This window comes from Balearica regulorum, chromosome 2 (genome assembly GCF_011004875.1).
Source record: "Balearica regulorum gibbericeps isolate bBalReg1 chromosome 2, bBalReg1.pri, whole genome shotgun sequence".
Lineage (NCBI taxonomy): Eukaryota > Metazoa > Chordata > Aves > Gruiformes > Gruidae > Balearica > Balearica regulorum.
In genome coordinates this window covers 59,823,472-59,835,934 of record NC_046185.1, presented here as the reverse complement: position 1 = coordinate 59,835,934, position 12,463 = coordinate 59,823,472, and the positions used below count along the sequence as shown (strand labels likewise).

The 12,463-nt window shown below is 36.6% G+C and overlaps 1 protein-coding gene across 2 annotated transcripts in view; it reads right to left on the bottom strand.

Annotated features, from left to right (window-relative positions):
* Positions 1 to 325: 325 nt before the first annotated feature.
* Positions 326 to 12,463, bottom strand: part of CDH7 (cadherin 7) — a 71,954-nt gene continuing 59,816 nt past the window's right edge. The window contains exons 10-11 of one of the 2 annotated variants that reach the window (XM_075744521.1): positions 8,466 to 8,717; positions 326 to 970 (exon numbers count right to left, since the gene is read on the bottom strand). In XM_075744521.1, coding sequence (XP_075600636.1) covers positions 477 to 970; positions 8,466 to 8,717 — 746 coding nt within the window. In that variant the 3' untranslated portion in view covers positions 326 to 476. Of the gene's footprint in view, positions 971 to 8,465; positions 8,718 to 11,248; positions 11,298 to 12,463 lie in introns of those variants that run through there. The other variant, XM_075744522.1, reaches the window with a different exon arrangement.

Here is a 12,463-nt window from a genome sequence, read left to right as displayed (position 1 = left end):
ACACTGTAAAGAAAATTTGTTAAAAAACCCTTGCATCTGTAAACATTATATATTGTAATTTTGTGTTGAATGATATATTAAATTTGTAAATTTGTTTCTTCTTACACTTATCTCATACCAGAGACGGTGTGTTCTAGATATAGCAGTACTGCAAAGGCATCTACAGAGTATCATTGGCTCATTGAGGTCACAGTGCATAACATACTCTTGAAAGTGAGTTGCCTCTGCAGGTATCTGAGGGTTGCTATCTATTTGAACGTGGCTGAGCATTTCATTTTATCAAAAATGCCACCAAATGCTCATATTCTGTGTGGTCAGTGCAGTCCTTAGGACGAGTCTAATGAAGATATGTTCCACCAAGGCAAAAAAACCTAAAAGGTTAAAAATGGAGAAATATTTACAACTTTCTTCAGTCTGTAAGGTTGGGGTTTCTGTTTTAGTATTCATCAGTGCATTTTCAGAGAAAGGTTCCAAGGCTATGAGTATAAGCAGTCTGGTCCAGTCCCATACATATCCGCAAGCCTTTTAAAGCGAGGGCCCCAGTCACTGAGGTAATCGTAGTTCTGGTCAGAGTTTGAGCTGATCGAATCTAAAGAACTGAGTGACTCCGCCACCGAGCCATTTCCCTCAAACGCGTATGTCTGCAGGGAGTCGTAGGGTGGCGCGCAGGGGTCCACATCAGCTTCTTTTAGTCTTTCCCAGATAAATTCCCTAAAAATGACATTATCTGGGATGCTTTTAAAAGTCGGTCTGCTCAAGAACTGAATCTCAGGTGTCACATCCCTTCTGGCCTTGGTGTCTCGGATAATGTTGAGGTTTCTCAAGGCAGCCATGTCAAAAGCCTCGGTGTCTTCTTCTCCACCACCCTCATCATCATACCTGACGATGTTCTCTCTGATATCTCTCTCTTCATCAAAAATGAGGGGCTCTTTTTTCCGTCGCCTCATGGTGACAATCAGCAAGACAAGAACTGGAACACAGAAATACTGGAATTTTAGCAATGCTAAAGTTTCCTCATATTTTTTCTAGTAGTGGAAGTACTCATTAATTTATATGGCAAAGACCCAAGGACATAGCAGGCAATTTATGCAGTTAGATTTGAAACCTAGCAGGTTCTGAAACACCTTTTAAACCATAAGCTTTTTAGATGTTAAAGAATCTATTTCCAAAACCATGCTGGATTAACATCTTCATCTCTAATTCTATATCCTATGCTGTCCGCTAAACATAAATTTTAGGACTGGTTCAGTCTGACTATTACAATCTCACAGACGTGAAATAAAAAAGGACCTTTTCCTGAACTCTTAATTGCCCAAGCAATAAAAGCACATCCATAAAGTAACTGAATAGAATTTAACAACCGTAGTTTAGGAAGTGACTGAATTAAAGTATATGGCCAATCTCTGCTAAAAAAAAAAAAAAAAAAAAATTAAAAAAATCATATATTTGAGAACATTGAATTGTTAAGCAATGTGTAAAATAAGACTGTCTTAGTTCATGGATTAAAAGTATCTCTATATAAGACCTCACTTTCCTGTAAAGTGCAAAGTACTGTACTTGAGGTTTATGAATTACATCTAATGAGAACTGCTAGGGTTGGAGTTTATTGGATCAGCCAGTTCTGGAAATGTATTTATTTTTTAAATTTTAATCCTTAAAGTTTCTTTCAGCTTGAAAGCTAATACTAAACTGCAGTGACAGCCAAAAAAAATGGGAGAAACTAACTCAAGGCTCCTCTTGTTCCAATACAGTTTTGCTAGAGAAACATGATTGCTGACACACAAAATATGGAACCAGCAATATGAATATTGCACCCATCTGTGGGACATGATGGAGTGTGAATCATCTTCCTAGAAAATGATTAATACTATATTGTAGCATCTGGATAACATTTGCTGAGTTAATGATACTCCTAGAAAATAGCAAGCATCACTATGACTGTAAAAATAACAGTACGTTGAAAAGTGTCATTCCACATTCAGTTAATCTCTTCTGATTTTATGTTTATTTTTAATATTAAGAATATGTGATTATATGCATTCATATGTCTAGGGTTTACAATCTTTACTTACAGTACTTTGATAAACCAACTAAACGCTGTATAAACATCTGGAAAACCAAATCCTGATATAGATAAAATTAAGCTTGAGCTTCCCTAGGTAGTCTCAAAAGTGGCCTCCATAAATTGTATGATGTAGGACTGCCATTCTTGAAAGTCCTTTTCATGGAGGAATTTTTAAAATCAATATCAGTTTAGTCATCATGAGGGATGATTGAATATTGGGATCACTTGGTTAGAATAAAACAGTCATTCAGATACTGTACATGCAGAAAGCTGTATCATACATCTACAGATGTTATGGTACTGTTTTGAATTGGCTAAAGCATAAGATGACTTTAAAGGTGAACTTTCTGAAATTCTTTTTATTTTCCTTTGGAACCACATATGTCTAAAAATAAAACTGGATCAAATTCAATTTTTTCTAAGCTTTTTGACAAATATATTAGGCAATATTTTTTTCCCTTTTTTTCAGTAGCTACAAGGCACACGTCTAATGATTCAACTACTAACAGATGCCTTGTGACTCTATATTATTGCAGCATCAGCATCACACTCTCACTTTTTTGCCCCTGGCATCTCCCTGATTCATGCTTTATGTATTGAATTCAGAAGCCACTAGTTTGGGGCATTTTGCTTTGAACAATATTTACATAAGCAGTTTGACAATATAAGATTTTGACCTTTAAAGTGGCTTTTGTGAAATTTCAGAACAATCTGATATTTGTATAATACAAATTGAGCTGTAAATTATACAACAGAGAACATAAAATTGTCATCATAGAGACAATTGCACTCCACTCTTAATGTTTTTCCTTATTATAAAAGATATTTTAAAGTGAAAGACAAATTAGCTTGCTGAGAATACAAATACACATTTAAGCCAAGATTGCTATTGACATAATTTTTTAATTATTTTTTTTTAACATTTACTGCCACAATTCTTATTGCCATATAAGTAAGCAGCTAATCATTTCCTTTACTCAAGTATAAATGCAGTTTCACACCACTGTCCCTCTTAACAGACTTCATTTCGAAAGTTAAATACCTGCTAATAAGTGAAAAATATGAAACTTAGTAGGCAGGTCCGCCTAAAGGTACAATAAAAGTCAAGATACAATGAATATTTTATACAGTATTCGTTGTACATCTCACACTTGCTTGAAGCCAAGAAAAATACGGAGTCTTTCTAAAGGTTAAATATTTTAGCATTTAGATGGCTTTATGAGATATTATTAATTTCTAGCCTTTGCAACAGCTATGAAGAATAAAGTTTAACCTCTAAATGACCAAAGTCCAATGACCAGGAACTGCAGAGATGAATACAAGCCCAAAACAAATATCTAATATCCACTGATATCTAAATCAAGCACAAATGGTTGTAAAGCTTATCCATTTCTCATTAAGTCATGGTGGATTTTTTTTTTCCTGCATTTATCACAAAAGCAGAGTTCAAGTCAGTAATTAGTGACTGGTTAAAAATCTAGAAAACCTAATTTTATGCTTTTTAGAGAAGAATTAATACAGTGCAAAAGCTATAGGGACACATGTATTGCACATTGAGACCACTAGTTTGACTCCCTACTGGCACACCAAACTCATGCTAAAGAGATGAAATGGCAATACTGATTTGGTATGTGATTTAACAAATAAATAAACCAATCAATATTATAAGTAGCTAATTATCAACACTAAAGAAGCAGACCTAATAAAGATAGATCTAAAATAACCATTTTGTTCTGATTTACCTGAATTGTTAGAAATGTTGATTTTGTTTAACAGGTACAATAGCCAAGAGAAAATGTCATTTCTATTTTTATTATCTGTGATAATATCCTTGTGTCAGTATAGATGGAATGATAGTATCAGTAGTTTCAGTTCACTTAAATCAGTCTTTAAACAAACACCTTTGAATACAAGAGTGTTTTTTTTTTTTCTTTGCCATTTTGCAGTATGCTTTATGAAATTATTATGAAATTTCCATTTTGGTATGATCTGGTAAAAAGTCAGGTTTAGGTCACCTGACCATATTTCTCTGTTTTAGTATGAATCTTTCCTTTTGTACTCAAGGCAACTGCAACATAATTGTAAGGAAGCCATAAAAGCCTTGAGACAACCTGAGGGAGAAGCCTACATGCAGAGCTATACAGTAAGGGACAGAGCTAAATCACAAGCATTATCGTGCCTTGTATACGCTATACCCCTAAGCCTGGCATTTACTATAGCAATAAGCCACATCAGCTGCGAGCAAATCTGCACATTGGTTTATGCCTTAGGTGTGTCACTATTCATAAAGCTGAAGGCTGGAGATCCTCAGCCATCTAAGCAGCACACTAATAACCGATGTAGTTATACCTTACAGTTGCTAGTACAGTCAGATGAGATTTGGGGATTATGGAGGCCAAGACTCAGGAAACCTGCATTTAATTCCCACTTAACAAGTTTCATATATAACTGTTGGTTAATCAGTTTGGAATGATATTTGCAAAGTGACTGTAACCTTTAAAGAAAAAATCCTTAAAAAAAAGCGCACACTGAGTGACCCTAATAGGCTCTATAACTTTCAGTAAACAGCTTCTGTGTTGTATACTCAACCACCCTTTAAATGACTTAATTTGGATACCCCCAAATTAAATCAGATATAGATTTATCACTTTTAAAACTGTAAGACAAAATCCACACATTCTACATTGTCACAATCTGTACACATTTTACCTGTTTAGAAAATAAGATCCTTATGACTAGGACTATTTCTTCTTGTTTATGAATCACACAATTATGTGTGATTTAATTGGGTTCTTGTAGGTATTATGATAATAATAACAAATTCTCCATCTTTCAAATGAAAAAATAATAATTTAAATCTGTATTTTGAAGTTTAATCAATTTATTATTAACTTGTAAACTCTAGTACCACACTAATAGGAGGCTTTCATTAGTGTTTCTAAGAAAACAGGTGGTTCAAATAGATTATATTCAGAAGTATAGAAGATTAAAATCATGAAAAAGCATTATGTCATTCTAGCTTTCTTTGTTTCAATACAAAGAAAATCTTTAACTTCTCAAATATGATTGGGTTATCTACAGGTGAATGTTATTTTCTGTGAGATTTTATGTACACATTTTATGCTAAACACTTGTTACAAAAGCAATTATTGCATCTGGAAGATGCTAACTGAAAAAACAAATTACCTTGAATTAAATTACCATGTAATTTTCAGAGGAGTTCAAAAATTCCTACTTACTTCTCTAAAAATTATGTACAGTCTAAAATGAATACAAACTACATTTTCATATGGTTTTTATAGAATAAATTGCAAGCGCTTTTTTTTAAGGGTTTTTTCTTTAAAACATAGCCTCACTGCAGAGTGAATAACTATAAAGCTTTTTTGAGTAATTAACAAAGTACTGGAACTTTCCTGTGGAATAAAATTTAGAATTTAATCTCCATCAGTCAATAAGAGGAAGGAAAAATATTTTGGTAAAATGCTTTTACCTTTTAAAAATTAATTTACTTTGAAAAAATAGACTACACTGTTATATGCAATTATAATGAATTAGTGTGATTTAGTAACATTCTTCCTTCTTAGCGTCAGTGAAAACATTGTGCTTATGTAAAACTGATCGGTTGCTTAAGTAAAAATAATAATACTAAGAAATCCCACTGAGACAATCTGAACCTTGGTCAAGACAAATGGTTATTTCTTAGACAAAGGGTTGTATTGGGCAAGAACAAATATCAAAATACATCATACTACCTTTAAGAAGTCAGAGCTTGTTGAGAATTCGAGATAGTAGTGCCAGAATGCATGTATTTATAACGTTTATGCAAATCTCATCCCTCCTCCACTTTACAACTGGCACTCACATTGAGATGACACTGATGAATGTGACTGGATTTGCACTGCTTGTTAATCTTGGGTCAGATAAAATATTTGATCCATTAGCCTGTCCCCTCTTTTCACTGACAAACTCTTACACAAAAAGGTGCATCCCTTCGTTCCAGCCCTGGAATCACTTGCCAACAGCTGAAGCCTATTTTTATGCTGTGCTAGTGGATCTTCAGGATTTTGTCTCAGGAATGGATGTGAAAATAAAAAAAAAAAGGGGGGGGGGGGGGGGGAGAAAGATAATTCCTAGCAGTACTACCATTAAGCTGATCTGAGAAAATGCCTTCTAGGAACAAATGAGAGAAGGAGAAAGGCTCTGGGACCAGACAAGCAACAGCACTTGACTGGGGTTTCACTGGGCAGCAGTGATGCTTGGGCACCTCTTCCTTGTGAAGACCTGCACCTGGCTGGGAATAAACCAGCAGCAGGGTACAATACCAAAACACAGGACTCAAAGCCAGGGTTAGTATACAAACACAGCCTAAACTGTGCCTGTAGCTTTGAACTGCACCCAAAAGGAAGAGTTTAGATTAGAAGTGAAGAGAGCACAAACAAATGGCTGTTTGGATAAACAGTGGTGATGCATTCAGATAGCTGAATTTGGAAGTCCAATTCTTCGACAACTAAAACCAATGGTAAGGTGGTCATCTGCCAGATTCCTCTCCAGTGCACAGCCCATTATTCAAACAATATGTTCAGAGAGCTTATCCTCAATCCTTAACCAAACACTTGTTCAGTAAACTCTAAAAATGACCAGAATGAAAGCTCAAGTTTCCTGATTTATTGGTTGTATTTGACCCCTCGTGTACTGAGTAGAATAAGCAAGTTATTGCCTGGTAACATGCTGTGTATCTGCTGAATGCTCTTCTTTAAGACATATGGTTCCTACTTAAGAAAAGCTTATGCCCAGTCCATGCTGCCTCGTATCAAAAGTTTTTTCTTATGTATTTTTCAGAAACTCCCTTTTTATATAAAATAGAAATGGTGACATTTCAATTTGGGATGAAATAAATTGCTGTCGTTACAGAACTTTTCTTCTTAAGTAAAGTTAAGACCAAAGTTTTAAATGGGTGGTTGTCCACTGATATCAATGTCAATTGATATGAGAGAAGGACCTATCATTCTGTATCTTTTTGAACTCCATCATTTAGCTTCATGTCCAAATAAATTTCATTTGGGTGTATAAATGGCCTAGAAATGCTGCTAGAAAAACAGTATTTTAAAAATGTTCATTACAATTTTTGGCAATCATTCACTTCCATTTCTCCTTAAACCTATGTCTATCCATATGTTGAATGATTTTAAACAATCTTGTTAGGTTTTTTTGTCACAAAGATTGAAAACTCTGGAAATGCCACCACCTATACATAGCTACTGAGTAAGTTGGTTAGGTTCATTGCAGAGGTAGTGATTTTTCTTACTCTATAACAGCAATGCAAGAGGATTTCCTTTTTTGAGTCCTTTAGAAATGTTTGTAGCAGAAGGGACATTTTCTTCTAATGGTTTACAGTGAAGTGCATCAAAGTCAGTAAGAAGAGAAATCTACACATTGTTGAAATACTGCCATGAACAGAAGTGTGGCCAAAAGTCTCTTGATTTGACCTGTTCAAATTACTTAGATAACAGTGACAGATAAATCACTAGTGGGATTACACCAACCTGAGGAGACTATGGTCTTCCCCTTTCCCTTAGACTGAGATGTAAAGCCAGGCAATAAAAAAATATCTCCATTAATAACAACACTCAAGAAAATTCTTGCATGCTGAATTGGTACACTCGTTAACATGATTTTTCTGACAATAAGCAAGGCTGCACTTTTGCTCATCTGCAGATGCAGGATGGTGCTTCATCTTTACTCCTTGATTTGGGCCTTTACTACCACCATGTAGTCATTTTGTTTAAGGACTAGGCATGAAATGAGAAATGCTAAGCGAACTAGGATGTTGACACTGTTTCACTGTTTTCCACCATCTTTTATCCAGTTGCAGTTTCACTGCATAACATAAAATTCTACTGTGCTACCAGTTGCAGAAGTAAAAAAAAGATCATTCTGTAGAAGATGTTCAATTAAATATGATGATTCCCATTAGTAAATTACATCTGTTGTATTTTCTGAATGTCTTTTGTTCTCTGCAAATCAAGAAATGTTTAAAAAGAGTTATATCTCTGAAAAAGAGACACACAGTGATACTGGTTATACAGTGAGTGTGTTAAACCAAATACTTCCATAAACTGCATTGTCTCTTTCTAAAATATTACTTCTTATGCAAATGATCTTTTTTCCCTTTACTATTATTTCATATATACCTCTGGAGGCAGCTTGACATAGAAACAAAATCCCAAACTAAAGGTTTTGTGTAGGTCTTGATACAAAATGCTGTTCTGCCTGGAATGTTAGGTGTCCTTGTTTAAAGAAATCAGCAGTTGAAGCTTATATACATATATAAATATATATATATATATCTTTTGCTACTATACATTGAACAGAAAAGAATGGTAACAGGAAGAAGACGTACCTAGCAGTGTCAAGACACAAGCCAAGATTGCTATCAGGGCTCCAGTGCTAAGTCCTGCAGGCAAAATATACGCTTCTGCATTGCACGTCTGAGCAATACCATCTGCATCACAATCACAGACTCTGATGGTGAGGGTATTGGTGCTACTAAGTGAAGGTGATCCACTGTCCACAATGAATATTGGCAAGTAGAAAACAGACTGTTCCTGTCTTCGGAACCCATTTCTTCTGGTTAATACTGTGGCAGTGTTATCTAGATAAAGGAATAAAAAGATAAATATAAAATACATGACCTTTATAAAACACAAGACTATAAATAATACAGTACTTCACTTAAAAGACTTTATAAACACATTTATATTGTTTAAACAAGTTTATCTTGCCTGGTCATATATTTTTCAACCTGCAGAGATAGGATCAACTGAGAAATTATATTCAACTGAACAAAAAAATTTCGATTTTCCACAAAAGACTGTTTCAAAATTGCAGAGTTCTATTTGGTTTTAGTTAAGCTCATAGTTCCATACTCATGATCGATAGTTGAAGATAAGATAATTATAAAAAAGAAAAAATTCAACCTTCAGTGATTAGACTGTCTATATATCTATTTCAGGTCTAATTTCCAAGGATCTATTTAGAATCATAGAATCATAGAATCATTTAGGTTGCAAAAGACCTTTAAGATCACCAAGTCCAACTGCAAGCCTAACACTGCCAAGTCCACCACTAAACCATGTCCCTAACTACCACGTTTACATGTCTTTTAAATACCCTCAGGGGTGGTGACTCAACCACTTCCCTGGGAAGCCTGTTCCAATGCTTGACTACCCTTCAAAGAAAAAAAAAAATATTCCTAATATAAAATCTAAAACTCCCTTGGTGCAACTTGAGGCCATTTCCTCTCATCTTATCACTTGTTACTTGGTAAGAGACCAACACTTGCCCGGCTACAACCTCCTTTCAGGTCGTTGTAGACAGTGATAAGGTCTCCCCTCAGACTCCTTTCCTCCAGACTAAACAACCCCAGTTCCCTTAGCCGCTCTTCATAAGACCTGTTCTCTAGACCCATCACCAGCTTTATTGCCCTTCTAGACATGCTCCAGCACCTCAATGTCCTTCTTGTAGTGAGGGGCCCAAAACTGAACACAGTACTCAAGCTGCGACGTACAAGGAGAAGATCACTTCCCTTGTCCTGTTGGCCACGCTGTTTCTGATACAAGCTAGGATGCAGTTGGCCTTCTTGGCCACCTGGGCACACTCATATTTAGTTGGCTGTTGATCAACACCCCCATGTCCTTTTCCACCAGGCAGCTTTCCAGTCACTCTTCCCCAAGCCTGTAGCATTGCATGGGGCTGTTGTGACCCAAGTGCAGGACCCGGCACTAGCGTTGTTGAACCTCATACAAATGGCCTCAGCCCATTGATCCAGCCTGTCTAGATCCCTCTGTAAAGCCTTCCTACCCTCAAGAAGATCAACACTTCTGCCCAGATTGGTGTTTTCTGCAAATTTACTGAAGGTGTACTCAATCCCCCTCATCCAGATCCCTGACCCAAGTATTAATCTGTTGGCTGTTCCTGTTGCTTCCCTCATCATTACCTACAACTGGAAGGATAGAAGAGAACACTACTTGTGCTCCAGATCCCTTAACCAGTCATCCCAAGGCCCTGACATCTCTTTTGATTGCCCTTGGCCTTCTTGTTGCAACTTCATCATTGCCTATGTGAAAAAACAATAATGGATAATAATCTGAGGGCTATACCAGGGTAGAAAAGTTTCTCTTCAGATCTTTAACCCTGGCCCTCCCTGGGTCTGGTCTGCATATTGGGCCTTCTGTTCCCTTCAGAAGGGAGTCTCCTATGACAACGACCTGTCTTTTTTTCTTTATGGAAGCAGTTTTGATGCAGGGCGCAGGCCATCTTAAATTTGGTGACACCTCCAAGCTAGATGAACCATCGTCCTTGTTATTGTTCAGTTCAACTTGCAGAGCCTCGTACCTACTATGCAAGGGCACCTGCGAAGGTGGGGTAGTCAGAGAGGAGACACCTGCTGTGCTGGGCAACAGCTTGTTGCCATTGCCTGCTATCTCTTAAGTCACCACATTCAGACAGGTGGAGAAGACAGGACAAGGAATCCTCCATATCATGTATCCTGTCTGCCTGTTGGGCCTGTCCCAGGGGAGGTGCGGTGCAATTCCAGTAGTCTATATCTCTCTCGGCCTCCCTGATACTCCTCAAGCTAGTCAACTCCTTCTGGAGCTCTGTTACTAAGTGGAGGAGTTCCTCTACCTGGGTGAGCATACCTCCCACAGGTGTGCTCACTACTACCATCTGGTACTGGCTTAAGAGTAGTGCACACCCTGCAGCCTGACACCTGGGCGGCAGCACCTTCCCAGCAGAGCTCTGTCTGGGAAGCTGTGTCGGCCGTGGCAGGTGCAGAGCTTAGAGAGACCATGGTTTTCTGCCAGTTGGATACCATTGCTCCCTGGTCGAGGGAGCAAAATTTCAACTATTTACAGGTATAGCTATCATATCAATGGAAGGGATGAACACATTAGTAGAAAAATAAGTTCTGAAGACCAATGAAATATTTTTCTGAATGCAAAAATATCCAGTTGTTGCACACATGTAGGTAATTGCACACGTAAAGGCATGCACTTGTTTTCAGTCTCAGCTGAGAGTCAACAAGATGACTAACATAATCAGTCTAAAATGTGTGCTTCGATGCTGCTCTGAGCTGGGTGATTATAAACTCCACATATTCCAGAAAATATGTGCAAAACTCACTGTGTTCAATACAGGTTCACAGCTCCTGAGAGGTAGGGAGTTACATCTCCTAGAATGTATAGAAAAGGTCGGTCGGTCGGTCTGTCTATCTATCTACTTATCTAACTATTTATAGACAGATATATTGATAGTCCTGTAAAGTTATCTTATTGTGTCATCTGTTATGACCTCTCTGGCAAAGTATACAAGCACTTCTTGATATAGCATCATATGAGATATGCATAAAATTAAGTAACACCAAAAGAGGCAACTGCTGCTGTGTCTTGTAACTCCATTGATTTTACCGGAATTGCAACAGTCTTTTAATACTTTTTCCAAATTATAAGTTCTTTGGAATAAGGCCTGTCTTTTCATTAAATACTTTACAGTACTTGTAACAATGTCAGATTTCTGAATAGAGTCTTATTCTAGTGTGTTTTTATTATTTTGATCATTATTACTATTAGTCTTTCATTTTGAACTGTAAGATACTCATATGAAGAAAATTAAGCGTGTCAGTAACTACATGCAGGGTAAGGCGATAAATAGCTGTGTGAGAGAACTGTATTAGGTCACATGAATGTTGTTCAAAGTCTGTCTGTACAAATCATGTCCTTTAGTCCACCATATGTCTGGTTTTCCTTATTTTATTAATAAGGATGACTTTGTAGCTCTGGTTTAGTATTGATCCATAAAAGAGCAATGCAAGAGTAACAGAGTGTCTATTTAGTTCTATTTGCTTCAGCTAATAGCTAAACTGACTGATACATGCCCAGCTGCCATACTATGCAGTGCAACTAATGAGAACACTAATTAGAAGCATGTTCTCAGATATTTTAACTAATAGAAACGTGATGTCAATGGCAGTCTTTGCATAAGTCTTTGGGGAAATAGTCATAAGAAGCCTGTGCAAATATTGTAGGCAGCTTCCATTAACAAAAGCATTCTTCAGTAGGTGGTACACTTACTGAAAAGATGTGTTTTTCTAAAAAAAAACCCCAAAACCGCTCAATTTACTGTGCACTCATATTTTATGCACTGAGTTATATTAATAAAACATGAATTCCTGGACATTTTTCAGTCACTGCCCCAAGGTAAAATCTAATTTAGATAAAAACCTATAAATACAAGGAAAAAAATGTCAGAAAAGTGACTTCTGGGAAAAAAAAAAAAAGAAAGGAAAGATTTGAAGCTGCTTTGTTTGGCTCAAGGCTTTAAATGATTCAACATTCCAAT